This window comes from Lactuca serriola, chromosome 9 (assembly GCF_051521515.1).
Source record: "Lactuca serriola cultivar US96UC23 chromosome 9, Lser_US96UC23_V15, whole genome shotgun sequence".
NCBI classification, from domain to species: Eukaryota; Viridiplantae; Streptophyta; class Magnoliopsida; order Asterales; family Asteraceae; genus Lactuca; species Lactuca serriola.
This window is the reverse complement of record NC_136416.1, coordinates 207314339-207332601: the sequence shown is the minus strand read 5'-3', so window position 1 is coordinate 207332601 and position 18263 is coordinate 207314339. Positions and strand designations below refer to the sequence as shown.

At 35.8% G+C, this 18263-nt stretch overlaps 1 protein-coding gene across 1 annotated transcript; it reads right to left on the bottom strand.

Annotated features, from left to right (window-relative positions):
• Nucleotides 1-10768: 10768 nt before the first annotated feature.
• LOC145072424 (dynamin-related protein 3A-like) lies at nucleotides 10769-17050 on the bottom strand. The gene is made up of 20 exons (XM_079018844.1): nucleotides 16455-17050; nucleotides 15501-15783; nucleotides 15387-15415; nucleotides 15182-15283; nucleotides 14998-15066; nucleotides 14835-14894; nucleotides 14612-14725; nucleotides 14482-14530; nucleotides 14254-14363; nucleotides 13624-13716; nucleotides 13412-13504; nucleotides 13188-13325; nucleotides 12934-13047; nucleotides 12737-12829; nucleotides 12347-12398; nucleotides 11999-12150; nucleotides 11754-11900; nucleotides 11622-11674; nucleotides 11413-11512; nucleotides 10769-11318 (listed from the first exon to the last, which is right to left on the bottom strand). The coding sequence occupies exons 1-20, from the start codon at nucleotides 16845-16847 to the stop codon at nucleotides 11046-11048; spliced, it is 2517 nt and encodes an 838-aa protein (XP_078874970.1). The 5' UTR covers nucleotides 16848-17050; the 3' UTR covers nucleotides 10769-11045.
• Between the last annotated feature and the right edge of the window lie 1213 nt (nucleotides 17051-18263).

The following is an 18263-nucleotide window of genomic DNA, read 5'->3' as shown; positions in this document are numbered from 1 at the left end:
GACTCGTCGAGTTGTTCTTCAGACTCGGCGAGTTGAGTCGGGGTGGCCCCGCGATTCTTCCAGGAGTAACTCGTCGGGTCAAGGAGGATACTCGACGAGTAGGAGGGGAATCTTAGAGGATTGGAGGACGTCTAGACTCGCCGAGTCGCCATGGCACTCGTCGAGTCCGGTCGAGTTGACCGTTGACTGTTGACCGTTGACCAGAGTTGACCTAAGTCTGACTTCTTAGGGATAGTCACACTTAGAAGGTATAAATATTAATGAGAGGCACGTGATGTTATAGGGAGGTTGTAGCTCGACGGATTGTGCTCGAGTGATTTCAGGATTTGCTAGCTTTCAGCATTCACGAGGTGAGTCTTCTCACTATACTGTACCCGGAAGGGTTTGACTGTGTGACCGGAAGGTCAGAGATGATATGTGATATGTGTGTTATATGTGGTAAGTTATTTGTTATATGTGCTATGTATGTTATGTGGGCCGGAAGGCAATATGTGATGGGCCGGAAGGCGATTATGTTATGGGCCGGAAGGCGTTGTGTTGAGGACCGGAAGGTCAGGGCCTGGAAAGGCGTATGTGCGTAAGTTGTATACTGGGGAACTCACTAAGCATTTATGCTTACAGCTGTTATGTATGTGTTCAGGTACTAGCGAGGACCGTGGGAAGGCGCCGGCGTGATCGGTACACACTGAAGGATGTTTTTATGATCTTGGGATTTAGACAATTTGTATTTGATATGACACCTACATTATTTATGCCTTGTTTGAATGGAAATACTTTATTTTTAAAATGAAAAATTTGTTTGAAAATTTTCGTTGTTACAGTTTACTACCGTAAATCCATATGGATTATGGTATTTTCATGTTTTCAAGTCTTATACACATTAAGGAGTGGATCTATGCAAGTTACCAAGGCTTAGTAAAGGGCTAGGGACATTTTGGCACCTTAAGAAGGGTTTACGGTTCAAGGAGTTCTTGGACAGTAAACACCTTTGATCTTGGTGTTCCTTTGTGTTTCTTTGATGTATGGAAGTATAACAAGCTTTACAATACACTAGGGTAGGAGTACTTACTGGTTAGAAGCTTGAAAGGTACCAAAAGGCCAAGAACACTAGTGTGTGTTATTGGTGAAACTTGAAGATTCAACCTTTTGGAAAGATTTCATGGATAGAAGTGTGTTAATTCACTAGATTAAGTGATATATTAACTTGAAAGGGCTAGAAACACTTACTAGGTGGTGATCTTGAAGAAAGTTTTGGATGATACTTGAGAGAGTTTGAGATTTGGATCTTGAAAGTTGGAAAAGTGATAAAAATAACTAAGTGTCACTTTTATACCACTTCCCATTAGGGTTTACGACCGTAAACTCCTTGTTTAGGTCGTAAACTCTAAACTTTTGATGTTTTGAAAGTTTATTGTTGCACAATAAATCCTAGGTCATCCTCTCTCCTGGTATCTCCTAAAGTGTTAATCATAGAATACTCAAACTTATTCCAAAAAGTCTGAAAATTAACAGTAACTGTTCTGACTTCTATTGACTTGATATGTTGTACATAATAGAAATTTCGGGTTGTCACAAATAGGTTTGTTTAGTCTCTAATGATTAACACATTGAAATAAGTCCTAAATATTATCGAGGGCTGATTAATCAGTCTTTAAATTTTTAGTCTCAGAGGCCCATTTTTCTCGTTGTGAATGTTATCTTGAACTTTTGTATGATTTTGGTATGCTTTGATGCAAACGTGTTAAAACACCTTTAGAAGCTAACATTGTAGTAAAACCAGATGGTCTAGATAAAAGTGATAACATGCTAGTTAATGTCACCGAGTCTCATAAACTCATATGAAAACTATAACATCCCAAAATCACGATATTTTTTTTTTCATTTTTAATAAAGTAAAATCATTGTCTTCAAACAAAACCCAAGTCAAAAACCTAGTATCAAATAAAAATATCCCATAATCATAATGTAACAAAATCTCCCAAATATATCATCGAAGGATGTGTACGATCACACATTTGCTTTCCCCTGATCATCTGAAGTACCTGAAACATGAAACTTAAATTGTAAGACAAAGCTTAGTGAGTTCCGCCAAAGTACCACACACAACCACTACACATACATCATGCATATATAAGCCTTCAGTATGACTGGATCACCTCGCAGGGCCTACAAACTATCTAGACCGCTCTCCATGATTTTGGCCTGGATCGCCTCATAAGCCTTCAGTCTATCGGGACCGCCCCGGGTGTCTTGGCCTTCAGCACAAATGAGGACTGCCTCAACCTAACAAAACATAAAGTGTCGACATATACAATAACAATCAATAACCAGCAACACAGGTAATCATACAGATCTACCAATCTAACACATACTTAGTGAACACAAGTAATCATACAGATGTACTGATCTAACATATAATCATTATAACGTCAATCCAATATACCAGGAAACGTAATCTTGTGGGTCGGCATTGGTGCCTTCGACCCATGAGTACAGTAAGGAAAACTAACATCATAGTCTGAAAAGATAGTTGAACATATCATGTCTCCAACAACTGACTCTATATGTCACATATACAACAATGACCTAGTCTCAAACTACTTCTCAAAATACCCAAAATATCCCTATGTCAAACTTGGTCAAAATCATAGTCAAATGTAAAAAGTCAAAAGTCAAAAAGTCAACGAGTCAACTTAGGCTGAGTACGCTCATTGTACTCAGCTAATACGCCCAGTGTAGTGCACTTCTCTCGGCCAGAAAACGGGGCCTCGACCAGGTACGCGCAACGTACTTGGATGCCACCTTCTCCTTTCTATTAAGTGCTTAATCTATTAAGACAATTCTTCCAAAACCCATATCTAGTTCCCAAAAACGTTCAAAATCATAAATTTTCCAACTTTATGACTTTCTAAGGCTAGAAAGGGTCCAACACCTAAATCCTAACTTATTTCACAAACCAAAACCTCATATCTCAAGCATGAAGAAAAGAAAGGGACCAAGATCACATTTTTATGGTTTTAAGTACCTAAAAACACTTAAAAGGAAAGACCTTATGGGTTACAATAATCCATACTCATGAACACCAAGATTATGGGACTAAAAGCACAAAAACATAAGAGCTAGCAAGATCCAAAGCAAATATGCATCTAGGTCTGAACTTTATACCTCCAAATAATGCTTGAGGGCAAGATACTTCTGGATCCAAGATGTTTTGATCTTCCAAGTTGATTCGACTTCTTTCTTCTTCCTTAAGGACACAAAAATACACTCTAAGGATCAAAGATGCTCACAAGGATGGATTAGGGTTTGCAAGGTACAAAATAGGACTAGAGGCTGATGAGGGAAGGTGTAACGACCCAATTTTTATCAAGAATTTTTTTCATTTTTAATTACTCAAACAATTCCCATCACTCATAATTTACAAACCATTTGTTTTTCAAATCATAATTATTACAATTTCAATGTACTTTTGAAAACATCAGATAGTCCCATCACACAAAAAGAGAGGTAGAGTGCACGCCACGTCATCACGCCTTGCCTTTTCCCTTTGGCTTTGAAGTACCTGAAACAATCAACAACCTATAAGTGAAATGCTTAGTGAGTTTCCCAGAGCATACCACACACACAAACCACATATCATATATCCTGTTAGCTTTAAAAGCTACACATATATCACGTAAGCCATGCATACATGAAACCTGAGAAAGTGCCATGTGCTACCCCACATGGTCTTTGCCTAGGACTCCCATGGGCTCCCCCACATGGCCTTACATCCAATGCCATGGGCTACCCCACATGGTCTTCACCTAGGACTGCCATGGGCTACCCCACATGGTCTTACATCCAATGCCACGGGCTCCCCCCGGGGTCTTCATGCATAACATGCCATCACATAACAGCACACAAAATATCTACCACATATGTCATAAACACATAATGGGCCGGCCTTGGTGCCTTAGACCCATGGGTATGGTGAGAAGACTCACTGTCATGAATTTTGAACTGACACTTTGTGACCAAATGTACCCCACGGGCTGCTCCACGCAACTGCCTAAAAAGTGTCATACAATATCCAGTCATTTCCCCAAAGTCCATCCTGGTCAACTACAACCAAGGTCAAGTCAACTGTCCATGTTGACCCTAACTCGCCGAGTACAACTAGTAACTCGCTGAGTATCCCAGAATATCATCTACTCGCCGACTCATCGAGGCGACTCGTCGAGTTCATACAGTCTTGATTGATAATCTAAGGTCATACGTCGAGTTCCCTTGCTTGACACTCGACACGTCTACGAACATCCAGCCATTGGGAAATCCTACTCGACTCGCCGAGCTGTTCCTTCAACTCGCTGAGTTCTAGGTAACCTTCATCCGACTCGCCGAGTTCATGGCAAAATTCATTGGGCTCTCCGAGTTGTTCATCCAACTCGGCGAGTCCATGCCTGCCTTCAAATGACTCGCCGAGTCACCCCCTGTGACTCGCCGAGTCCTTTCAGATCTCAATCCATACAGACCCTTTTTGAGCCATGCAAAGCTTCCAAACTGCAGATCTAGGCTCCTGAGGCATGCTTTCCACGTAAATTTGCAAACTTTACGTGCATGCAAGGCTTTAAGGCCCCAAAATAGCAAATCTAAGCTTGGAATGGGGTAATACACTTGAGGGAAGGTGCATGCTAAGCTCAACTGATAACTTTATGCATCTTAAGGCCAAAAGGAGTTCAGATCTGAAGTTACAACTTCAGATCTTGGCTTAAACACAAAAGCCCTTTCTTAGAATCCATGCACAAGAGGGTTTTGGGTGGAAATGAGCCAAGAGATAGCTTAGTACCTTTAGAAAGTTCTCCACAGAAGTAGATCTAGAATCCCCACGATCCCTTGCTTCTTCTAGCTTGATTCCTCAAGTGATTCCTTCACCAAATCCCTCCTTCAAGCTTCAAAATCACCAAGAACACACTCACACTCGAATCGGGGTTTTAAGGAGGTATGGAGCTGTAAAGGGGAGGCCAAGGGAGGCTAATGACCCTTTAAATAGGGTGCAAGGCCCTGGAATCTAGGGTTTCATCTGCCAGCATCTGCTCGGCGAGTACCATAATGGACTCGACGAGTAGATCATTAAACCCCCACGTCCAAACCCGCTACTACTCGACGAGTTGGGAAGCCAACTCGCCGAGTAGGTCCTCCAAAAATCCACACCGAAATATCTTTATCAATACCTGAGGATCTGGGTGTTACAGAAGGAGTCTTAAGGGACTTAATGATGCTTAAATAGTGCTCAAACCCTAAAAATTAGGGTTTGCACTTTGCCACATACGTCTAGCATACCAAAACATACACCAAGTGTAACATCAAAGTGGCGCGTTTCACTAATGGGGCCATGGGACCATTATTGCAACAAAATTTCATATTAAAGGTCAAAATTGTGATTTACCTGAATAATGAATGTTACAATAACTAATATATCTTACTATTACTAGGCCAGATATATCGTATAGTGTTCATATTCTCATTCAGTTCATGCATAAGCCTAGAAAGTCACACTTAAACGTTGCTTTTAGGCATTTAAGGTATCTTAAAAATTTGTCCTGACAAAGGGGATTTGTCAACTAAAAGATCTATTACTAGTTATTTGGTTTATATTGGAAATTATGGTGTTTCTTGGAAGAATAAGAAACAACCTTCTGTTTCTCGGTCTTCTAATAAATCTGAATATATAGATCTCTTGGCTCTATTACTTGGGAAATCATTTTTGGATTTTGAAAATTATGTTTGATCTTGGAACAAAGGATTTAAGTAATGTTAGTGTTTTTTGTGATAATGATTCTGCAATTAAATTAGCTTCATATCCTGTTTTTCATGAAAAAATTAAATATATTGAAGTTGGTTTACAATTTGTAAGAGAGAAAATTACAAATGGGATTTTGAGAGTAGTTAAAACTGATTCCGCAAATCAAATGATATACAAACCAAATCTTTAGTATTTTCTCAGCATGATTTTTTTGTCTAAAAGGATAGGCTTAATTGATATATTTTATAAGAGGTAAAAATTATAAAAATATTAGGATTGTTTTTTTATATTTTTATTTATTTATTTATTTATTTTTGGGGGGTGGGGTGGGGGGAATATACAACTATTTCTATTTAATGTTAGAGGAAATTACACGAATGGTCATTATGGTTTAGGGTAATTTGCGTGTTTGGTCTCTAACTTATTTTTTTAATTCGAAAGGTCCCTATTGTTTGTTTTTGTTACGCGCTTGGTCCTTGTCTTATCTAAAAAGACTATTTTGTCATTGATTTTTAAAGTTATTTAAATATACACACCCCCAACCCCACCCCCTCGCTTTACCTTACCTATCTTACAATTTTTTCCCTATTTAAATAATAGCCTTTTTAGGTAAGACAGGGACTAAGCGCGTAACAAAAATAAATAGTAAGGACCAAACGCGTAACAAAAACAAACATTAGGGACCTTCCGAGTTAAAAAAAATAAGTTAGGGACCAAACGTGCAAATTACCCCAAACCACAGGGACCATTCGTGTAATTTCCTCTTAATGTTAACATTGGTTATAATTTGGTTCATATTTTGTAGTATATTTTGTGCATATATTTTGTTTTCTTTGAAGGTATAAGTTGATTAGTTGGAAATCATGATTTGATAACATTTCTAGTGAGTTGTTTGTGTTAATATGGAAAATCTTTGGGTTGCGGTTCGTTTCCTTGAAAGTTGACAAATCAGGACACACGAATCTTGATGACACATGGGTCATATGTGTTATGTTTCGATATTGAAGAACAGAGAAAAGCTTTGTCATTAAGCTCATTTGTAACACACACTACACATACTTTTCTTTCGTTTCTTCTATAGTATATTAGGGTTTCTACTACTCTGTATCTTCTTCATTCGTTTGTTATTTGAGTGATTTGTATTGAGATTAGAGTTTTTTTTTATAGTATCATGTATGATCGAACTAGTTATTATAAATAAAAGAGTTGTTCAGGTTTGGAAAATCACGTGTTTATGGAAAATCTACAAGACTATAGAAGAAACGGAGTAGTAAGATATTGGATATATCTTACTTTATGTCGATCATATTATTCTTACCATATCCCCTGGTTGCCTTCGTAAACACACTATTTAAAATCTTGTCCATAAATTTACCATGAAAGACTTGAGTTCCTTGGTTATTTCCTTGGCATTACGGTAGTCCGTCCTCCATCAAAGAAAATATGTTATGGAAATACTCAAACGTGTCGGTATATAATCTTTTGCATCAATCCCACCCGTATTGATACAAAAGACAAGATCCTCATCTCCATCAAATCGATATATGTTTTATCACTTACTAAAGTGGAGACTATTCATAGCTCTTCAAATACATCTTCACATATATGATCCACAGGATTATCATATGATTTCCTTCAAACAGATATTATGCTTGCTTAGTAGCACTCTTGATTACAATTTATCCGTTTACAAAACATCTTACCACCTTCGTGCCTACAGATGCCTAATGATGATGATTAGGGCGGTTGCCTAGACGTCGTTCCATTTCTCGTTATTTCATTTTTTGGGAGATAACCTTATTTCTTGTTATTTCATGCTCTAGTGATGAAGTTGAATACAGGGGTGGCTGATGTTGTCTTTAAAACTAACTTAATAACGGAACTCGCACTACCATTACCAAAGCCACTTTTTTCTACGATGACAATGTGAGTGTCATGTAACTCTCCAACAATTATGTTCAATACCAACACACAAAATTGATATCCACTTCGTCCAAGAACAAGTCGCTAAAGGCAACATCCGAGTTTTTCTCATCCTTCTAAATTCAAATAATTGATATCTTTACCAAAGGACTTTCAAATTTTTTTAAAAAACTCCTAGTCTGAGTATTCTTACATCTCTAACAGGGGTGTATTAGACTATTATCATATTAGTAATTAGTGTTAGACTAGGATTCGCTTGGTGGAAGGAATATTTCCAAATATAAACCTACCTATCTTGTATAAATAGTTGATGAATTAAAGAAAGAAGTTCAAGTTCAAGGGATCAAATACCACTGTTAATGACAAAAGCTGCATCTATCAATGTGTACAATGATTTTTCTGTCTCAATTTTGTTTTTGAACGGTCATGTTAGTATTTGCCTAAGATCGAACTCAGGACCTCCTTGTTATCCAAGTGGGCTAGCCCCAATTTGTATAAATTGTCAATAATTAATAATCCATAGGTGGTGTTTATCTATACGTAACAATAGGGAACACAAGGAGCCTCCTATATAAGGGGCTAAGGTGTGGTTTCTTTACACATGTATTTATTTTGTCTCAAATGAGCCACATCATACGGTTAATGTGGTGGAAACATGGTCTCGATGATTCCCAACAAATTCAAATGAAAAATATAGAGAAGGGTAAATTACACCGTTCGTCCCTGGTGCGGGTGCCCAAAAGCATGTTCAGTCCCTATTTTCAAAAATTAACTCACACCGTCCCTCATTTATTTAAAAGTTGCACACTTCATCCCTCTCGACATAAAAAGTCTATTTTGCCCTTAATATTTTCTTTTTTAGTTTTCTTTTATTCTTTAATCATTTTTAAACTTAAAATAAATAAATAAATTTCTCCACCTAACCACCCTCCCCTTCCCTTTCCCCAAAGTCCGGTTCTCAATAATTAGAAGAAAATTTTCCACCTCCGATCAATACCCTCTGGCGATTCATCGGTGACTTTTCAACCTCCACCCCATTCTCATTTCGGACTCACCTTAAAACCGGTCTAACAAACATTGGTCACACACACCATCTACAACCTCCTAAAACCGTCAGACGATCTCCAATTACGGTGAGGACACACGACGGAAGCAGAGATTACAGGTGGTGGTGGTGTTCAATTTGAGACCCCCAAAGTAAAATTTGTCATGAAACAGGCAGCTGCTCGAAAACTTAGGCGACAACCATCTTAGATTTGAGGTACGAGGTGGTGCACCCGACGGTGATTCAGGTGATGACAAACCCTAGATTGTTCGACGATGACAACACATTTCAAACCCATGTCCATATTTCTTCGAATCTTTTTCTCGTTTGGAATTGAAGTTGAACCCACCCATTCCTTTCCTGTTTCTTTTAGGTACAGATCAAGAATGGAACACACCTTTATAGTTTGGGTATTGTTTTTTTTTCTAATGAGGTGAAGAATACAACGAATTGGAGGTTAGGGTGTATGAATTCGACGAAGAGGGGAGTTTTAATTTCTTCTTTTAATTTTTTGTATGATTATTGATTTGCATAAGGTGTTGGCCTAGTGGGGGTGTGATGATTAAGGTGGTGGTTGGCAGTGGATTATGTATAGTGTTGATGGTGGTTGTTAGTGGATGTATATAAAGGTGATTATGGTGGTAATGAATTCCAGGTGAGATGACTTTAGTGATGCCGGTGGTTGTGTAATTTTTTTTTTTTTGATTGATGAAGGCTAATTCAGGTAAAAATAGGTGGTGGTCGATGGTTGTTGGCGGTGGTGATGGTCCGACGGTGGGGATTTTATCAAAGAGTTTAGGGGTGGGGGGGGGGGGTTTCTATTTTGTTTTGTATATTATAAATAATTGTAAGAAAAATAAAATAAATGAAAAAAAGAATAAAAAGGGTAGAATAGTCATTTCATGTCTTGTAAGGGATTAAACGTGCAAATAAAAACTAATGAGGGATGTCATGTGCAACTTTTAACCAAACCAGGGACTGTCCGAGTTAATTTTTGAAAATAGGGACTAAACACGCTTTTTGGCATGTACACGAGGGACGATCAGTGTAATTTACCCTATAGAGAATAACCAAAGACAATAATATAAGTGGAAAAGATCATAGTCGAAGAACTACAAGCCTCCATAAAGAAAGATCCCTTATATGAGAAATTATAATGCAGACTAACTTTTTTTTTGTTCTAAACTCAAACAAAATAATAAAAGAAAGAATCAAATACTCCATGTACATTTGATAGGGGTGTTTAGAAACCAAAGCAGTAAACTCTTTTTATAGGCTTGGACACCATTCCATCTTACTACCTTATACCAATATGGGATGAAAAAAATTTCTTCCATTTAGCCAAATTAAAAACACAATAAAATCTAGAGGTTTCTTTTCCTCATGAAACAAATGGAGGGTGATATAAGAAATTTCTTACGAGATGGTCTTTCACCTTCCAGGATAATGATTGTACATGTCAGAATGGACAATTACAGATGGGCAGAGACAGTGATTTCTAGGCTTTATTCACATATAAACTATAAAGCCTCCATCTGTTGGTTCTTGGCATTGATCCAATTTGGAATTTTGGATCATGACAAACATCATTACAATATTTAGGTTCCAAAGTTTTGACTATATTTGTAGCAAAACAAAGAGATTTGGTATCTAACAAGGTATAATTAACAACCTTTTCTACAACATTCTCCATTCCCTTATAACACACAATTTTCATAGACCATATAACAATAGCCAACGAATCACACACAACACATAATCATTTATAAGCATTTTTCATGTTTTGCATCTCTAACTAGTCATTGTTGTATGTCAATGCACTGTATGGGGGAATTTTGTTTTCATGAAGCGAATCAATGATGCTATAAAGAATTTGTTACAAGAAAGTCATGTCTAGAAATCTGTTGAAAAGACATGAATGCCCTCGTCATCATATCCTTATTATAAAAAATAGCTCACACAAGCAAAAGCAACATTGCATGTATGTAAATAATCACTTCTTTCGAAACATAAGATAAAAAAAAGGAAACCCACACCCATTCATATTACAAAGAACCGAAAAATGCAAATCACTGTACATTAATTCAACATTCCCAAACAGTTGATATTCGATAGACTTCCTCAAAAATGTGGAATTTATGGATGATCAAAAAGACAGAATCGCCCCAGCACCTCGCTCACTGGAGCTTAATAAAACAATGCACTATATCGTAATTTTAAGAAAAAGAATAACGAGTCTACATCTCTAATGCATATCTCTTGTGTTGTACTTGTAGCATGAGTTTGTGTAGTTTAAAGATCGGAAGTTGGGTAAAGTCCAAGAAGGGAATTGCGATTGTTCCCGTTGTAGTATTCTGAATTCCCATAAAAGGAGGAATTGGAATTCAATTCCCCGGAATTAGAAGACTTGCTACGTGATCTTTGATTCTTGGGGGAAGCTGTGTAGTCCATTGAACTGCTTCCGGAAGAATACATTGATGATGTTGGGAGACCTGTCGGATCCTTATTGGTCAGACTGTAACCTCGTTCCACTGTTTCGGCTTCTAGTGGTAATTCGTCCAATGTCTATAAACAATTAATTTTGAATAGATTAATTGAAAACATATAATTAATTAATTAATTAATTAATAGAAATTTATTAAATCAAATGGAAACGTACACGAAAAGCTTGTTGAAGGACACGGAGGAGATCACGGGTGCGTTTTCTCTTTGTGGCAACTTCATCGGGTTCTTGTAACATTTGTTCGAATAAATCATCTCTGTTTAAATTTAAATTAAATCACACATTATTAGATATATAAAAAAAATTGTTTTTGTAGTTAATTTTACAAAAATAAAAGTGTCATTTATTAAAAATATGAGAAGTACCTGTACAACTTTTTAATGAAGACATTGTGCAACTCTCTTTTTGTATGGTTAACCTGACATTGCATCAAAAAGAAAAATATATAAACATTAGAGAAGCTTCTCACGATGGGAAATAGATAAGATGAAAATTACCAAAAAGTGCATGATGGCTTTGGGCACATAATCCTCAATGTTCTTCCTGACAATATCATAATAAGATCTCAACAACAATTTCGTAACGTTAATCTCAATAGCCTCCTGATCAGAATTCGCATCAGATGGCCTCAAAACCGTTGGTGGCTACAAAAAAAAAAATAATAATAACTATTTAGTATTTCTTTTATAAAATCTATCGATAACTTCCACTATTATAAGCTTTTTTATAATCACATTCTCACCTCCCTTAAATGGATCATTGAAGATGAATAATCCATATGATCGATGGTATGAACAGGTTCATTAAATGGTTTGCTTGAAGAGTTGTCTTTAACGGACATTCTGTTGTTATCTGACCCACCAAAAATTGATGAGATCCCCCAGCTTGTGCTTCCTAAAAAAATCACTCAAAATTTTAAGTTATATGCAAGAAATATAGCAACTTACTTCTTTTGTTTATTTGTTTACTATAATAACCTACTTATATATTTTTCAAAGTACAATGCTATAAGTGGGAAGATCTTTTAAAGTATAATGAGAAAAAAAAATACTTTAATTAGGAGAAATGGAAGTAAGATGCTATTTCTTACCAGATGTCGGCTTCTCAACCTCGCCAACTGGACGAGACCCAGGCTGATTATGCTGCAAAATTGAAATTCCTAAAAATTAGTACCAAAATAATAATAATAATAATAATAAAAGCAACTTACTTCAAGACATTGTATTTCCAAATACCCAATAATAACATTCTACTTTCAATATTTTTCTTGTAGAATTTTTTTGTAGCAGAAAAAATTGGCTTGTGTTTGGATGATATTTGTTAAAAAATAGATGGAATTTTCAAAAGTAAAAAGTTGTAATAGAAAGAAGGGTTAATCAATCTCATACAAGACCTTATGTTTTAGTATAATGTTATAATAAAGAAATTAAAGAAAATAGATTGCTATTTTGAACATGTGAAGCATTATATTTATAACAACCTGCTCTGTGACAATTCCATTGACCTGTCTACCAAGAATTGCACGTGACTTGATGCCTCTTTCAGATTGTGGTGCTTTGTCATCAGCAGCATCCTTTGCCCAAATAAAATTTAAAAAACAAAAAATGGAAGTCAGAAAAGATGACATCAGCAAGTGAGTAAACAGGCAAACATACTATTTAGAGTTTAGAGTTTCACCTTTTGCCTTGAATTTGTGGTTGTAATTTTAGATGACTTCACTAGCTGCATTGCTGTTTCAACAGCTTTACTCCCACCAATAAAATTCGGGTGTGAAGTGTTTATATAATCCATCTGCAAAAGATATTGGACATCAGTTTACAGGATTAGATGCAAGAAAAAGCAATGTACTTTCATTGATTTGCACTTTATGAGGTTTTATTATGTTTTACATTTTTTGTTTTAGAAATAATCAATTCCACCATTATATATACCTCCATTTCAACAATGTGTCCAATCATAGTTTCGGAAGGTTGAAGGCCATCTCTTAAAAAATTCCCAATTACATCATCCATTCGTTTCCTCAGAACAGGAAACCTCTGTAGCTCATTCACCATACAGTGATGACTCATCTAAGACACAAAAACTACAAATCAGAATCCCAATGTTGTACACAATCATGAAAATTTAAATATAAAAAGATTTGATTATCTCCAACCTTAATTAACTCATCATAAATAAATCTTGCACATTGAACACTTGGATCTAATAACCGAGCAATTTGTCTTCTTATAAGAACTTCAAAAGGAATCTGCAAATGCACATAAAGCATCTATCTTTAAGCCATTATAATAAGATATTAAACTAGAAGCATGTACAGATGATGAAATTAGGGTTTAGGGAAGAAAAAAGAAAGAGGGTAAGACCTACTTCTGGCACAAACAATGCAGATCTTGGTCCAGTTGCATTTTGTATAGCTGTGCGAATGTCATCATCAGTCAAATCCTCACAAGGGTCAACCTCCTGAAACAGGAATACAATTTCATCAGCTACTAAAGATGAAAAAAATATATGCAGATCATTATATTTCATTTGAAATATTTATCCTTAAAAGGTTGAATGCAAGAAACAGCAATGTACCTTCATTGGTTTGTTTATTATAGCATCCTACTTTAATTTGTTTCTATTACAGCATTTTGCTTTCAAAAAATTTCTATTAAGGCATTATAATTTAACAAATCAACCCAGCTATGGCATTGTATGTTCAATATTTTCTTATTAAGACATTATGCTATGAAAATCTACCCAACTATAGCAATAAAAATAGCTTTGTATCTGGATTACATTGCTATTTCTTGCATTTATCCCTGCCTAGAGAAGAGGTTTCATTTTACAATGAGGAGCAAACAAGATCCACTCAAGAAACAACATGGGCCTTACAAGTAAACTATCCACAAGAAACTAAGGAGAAAAGTTTTAAATGATGAATCAATTGGAATAAAGGGAGGGCAGTGTAGAAATAGTATGCATGTTTATACATAAAACTCAAAATATACAGACCTCCAAGCTCTTCACAAATATTGACTGGAAAATATAATGTATTCTTGCTCCTCCAGAGAGCTCAGATGTGGACATCTCTTCATTCTTTCCCTCAATCATTGATGAGAAGGCTGTTTAAAGGAATTAACAGATTAAGTATGGTATCAATAACTAGAAAATTATAGAAATATATACATTTGGCTCCATTTATAATGAATAAAAACAAAAAAGGGAGAAAAATCACACAACCTTCTGAATACTTTGAAAGAATATTTAAAAGAAGAGCTCCCATGCCTGCCTGCAAATAATAAAAAAAAAGGTTATATAATACAAAATAAAACTAGCAAGATTCAAGATCATGATTATCAATAAGATATACCTTTGACTCTGTGATCTCTCCATAACTAGCATGCTCTTTTGCCACTGAAACTAATGTAGCACTAATGCGTGATTTCAACCCTGGTAGCACTGTTTTGATATGTTGCACCAGAATCTGCAAATCAAAAGAAGTAGAAAATCATTATATTTTATTATGTTATATCTTTTAACAAATATCAAATCGTTCATGGGTAAAAAAGAGATTTTTCAAACACTCACAATACCTGGTTCAACTTCTTTGCTAGTTGAGGCACACCACATCGATCAGCAAGCTCATTATAAACCTGCACTATAAATAGTTAGATTAACTAAAGATCCATTCATTGCTAAATTGATTATATATATATATATATATATATATATATATATATTATAAAGTAGTCATACCGGACGGCTGCGAAAGAACTTCTCCTCAGCCACAAGTGCATCTTTAATTGTTCGATTAAGCATAATATCCTATTTAACAATATTGTATATAAGTTATGAGATTAAATAACACAAGAAAAGCCCCACAAGTGCATCTATAACAATAAAGTTTGGTTTTTTAGTGTTGAAGGACGAAAAATATTACCTCTTGACTACGATTGACAACACCCACATAACCAAGTCTTAGGGGAATAACTTTTCCAAGCAAAAAGTTACGAGCATCTGTACCTCTATCCATGATGTCCAACTAAATAAAATGAATAGGATACAACATGTCAGAAATGAATAATAACAGATAACAAATAGGAATATGACTAAAAATGAAAACTTGGGTTTATGTTATATTGCACCTTTGTTATCACACCAATTGTTCGGTAACCTGTCAAAATAAAGAGGTTAATATCATTTTAAAGAAATGATTCTACTCGAAATATCATAAGTGACATCAGCATGGAGTCAAGTACCATCTGGATCAGCATTTCCAGCAATCTGAAGGGCATCTGAGTTGGCAAGATCTGAATTTGCTGGTGTCACAGCAAGAATCAAACAGCTGGGAGTCTTAATGTATGACATTATCATTGTTCTGATGCGAGCTTCAATATCAGAGGGCTGATCACCCACAGGAACTTTTGTTATGCCAGGTAAATCAACCAGAGTTATGTCAAGAACATTAGGGGAGAAAATCTTTAAACGGATTTGCTTGTCAGAAACACCCTTGTTTCCTCCTGCTTCCCTGTCAGTCTCAGCCTATAGTATCCATATTTTCAGATAAGAAATCAGTTGTCAAATCTTACTTGACAAGAATATAAAGTGCTTCATCTTTCTGTTTAAAGGCTAATGATCATACAGAATTCAAAGACATTGTTACTCTGTTAGCATGTAAAGTTGTAAACAACAAAATTCTATTCAATGTATGTTTCTGTAGGTAGTAAAATTGGTCTAGGGAGCTAATTTTATAAATATGACCAATGAGTTTACTTCAAATTAATCTTTCACAGGTACACTTGAACAAGCTATAATATATCTCGGAAACTAAGCTTAATAGAATACAAGTTGACAGCAGGGAAACATCTTCGCTTACTTTCTTTTGTCAAACTAAGGATTGATATTTTTGTCATGCTTGCCTAGAAGAGGATAGGAAATCTAATGAAGATCAATATTTTTGTCATCCATTCATTCTAATTTCGTCTTATGTTAGGTCAAGATAATCTACTGTGAGAAATATTTAGATACAGCTATCACAGAATATTAGTAGCGTGGAATAAGTGATCCCATTAGATGGTAAGAACTAGGATGGAAAAGCACGCAACCTAGTGAAAGTAATATAATATGGACACCAACTGTCTCTGCAACCATTGGAGGCCATTAAACTAACATGATTTGAAGTGAAGAAACATAACAAACTATAGGAATCACACCTGAATTTCTCTACGAATTTCATTGAAATCATAGAACTTTTTCCCCGGTACGTGCAAAAATTCACCGTACTCTTCATCTGTCCCATCGGGCTTCCGCTTGATCTGAAGGAGCTGAAGCACAAGAGGTCGGCGCGTACAGATATCGGAACCCCTAGGCAAAAAATCACGGCCTACAAGAGCTTCAAGCACACTAGATTTACCACTGCTCTGGCTACCTACAACGGCAACCTGAGGGAGCTCGATAGTGGACGAGCTTCCGAGTTGAGCGAATATATCTTGAAGCTTGTTGACGATTGGGATGACGTTGTGGCCAAGCGGAGCGGCGTTGGCATTAGTTGGCGGTGGAGGTTGTTGCTGTTGAGACGTGGAAGGAACCACTGGTTCGTCGCCCATTGGGATGAAGATCGATCGAACTGGAATTTGGTGAGGATGATGAAACCCTAAGGTTGTAGGGTGGAAGGGTGGAGGAGAGAGAGTATGTTTGAAAAGGAGATTCTAGAGAGAGAGGGAAAGACGTGTGGAGGTGTTTTGATTAGCGCCCAAGCCAGCTTGAAAGTCGATTTCCCCTAAAGTTAGCAACTCAAGAGCTGGACTAATTTTACATCATGAACTCGTGAACTTCATGATTTAGAATAACACTATATTTATATATTAAAAATTGGTATTAAAATATCAATATATCAAAGAAAAATCATATAATCATATATCTATATTAAATATTTAAATTTTATCAAAATATCATACCAACAGCAACTGATAACAATAAATTAATAAAAACTAATGTTTCACACATAATAGAAAATAAAGGTAAAAATATTCCTTAAAAAAAAACTTGAGTTATGTCATACATTGATCAACCTAAGTACGTAGAGACATTGAAGTTGCGTCTTGGCATCGCCATGACATGCCTTCTAAAATGTTGATAATAAGTTAATAGCATTAGTATATAATCATCTATTTACAAAATATACTTTGCAATTATATGTTGGCTCCACAGTTATATGATACTCACTATTTAATCTTATAGTTGTACACTTCATTCGAAAATTGTAACTAAAACGATTTTGGCAATGAACTGGCATACATGTGATTAAGTTTTTTCAAACGATTAACTTATAAACTCTTTAAAATCCACACTTGTGTCAATTGCTATGTTGGACTTGACCCATCAACCAGCGACTAGTTGAGAGCCATCTTTCTTATTTAACCCTATGATAGTTAAGCAATTTTTCTAAATACTAGTATCTAACCAAAGAAGTACATGTTTGTTGGTATCTACTCTTAGATTAGTCAAATAAGAATATTTCATAAAATGTGGATTTCATTATGGAATGATAAGCAACCATAATTCTCAATTTTAGTCACTATAGCCTAGATTTATGTTTTCAAACTTCTAGAGTAGTTTTAGAATTCATATTTTTTAATGACAATGTTATATCGCAATAAAGAATAACCACCACGTGTGGAGGTATGTATATGCTCAAAAGATTACTCAGATGCGATGGGAAACATACAATATGTCGTAGCATTTCAAGGCTTTGACAAAAGGATTAAGTGCGTCGAAAAATAATACCAAAACAAAAAATTGAACAACCACGACTCTTACTACTATGACGATTTTGATGATGTCGATAAAAATGATGAAGATATTGAACCAGAAGATGAAAACGGCTAGAAAAAGTCAAGACATTAAAAAAAATCAAACTAGAGCTGACCATTGTGATAAATATAACAATATGACCGAACCAAGATGAAAAATATTGCAATTTTGAATGAAAAGCAAAAGTCAAATGTGAAGACAAAGACAAT

What these genes read in the sequence shown, in the direction of transcription:
- LOC145072424 (XM_079018844.1), bottom strand. Translation starts at nt 16,847, where the DNA reads ATGGGCGACGAACCAGTGGTTCCTTCCACGTCTCAACAGCAACAACCT. An exon ending in TATTTGTGAAGAGCTTGGAG is followed by an intron (nt 13,717 to 14,253) that starts GTCTGTATATTT and finishes TTCCTGTTTCAG; the next exon opens with GAGGTTGACCCTTGTGAGGA. An exon ending in AAGCCATCATGCACTTTTTG is followed by an intron (nt 11,675 to 11,753) that starts GTAATTTTCATC and finishes ATGCAATGTCAG; the next exon opens with GTTAACCATACAAAAAGAGA.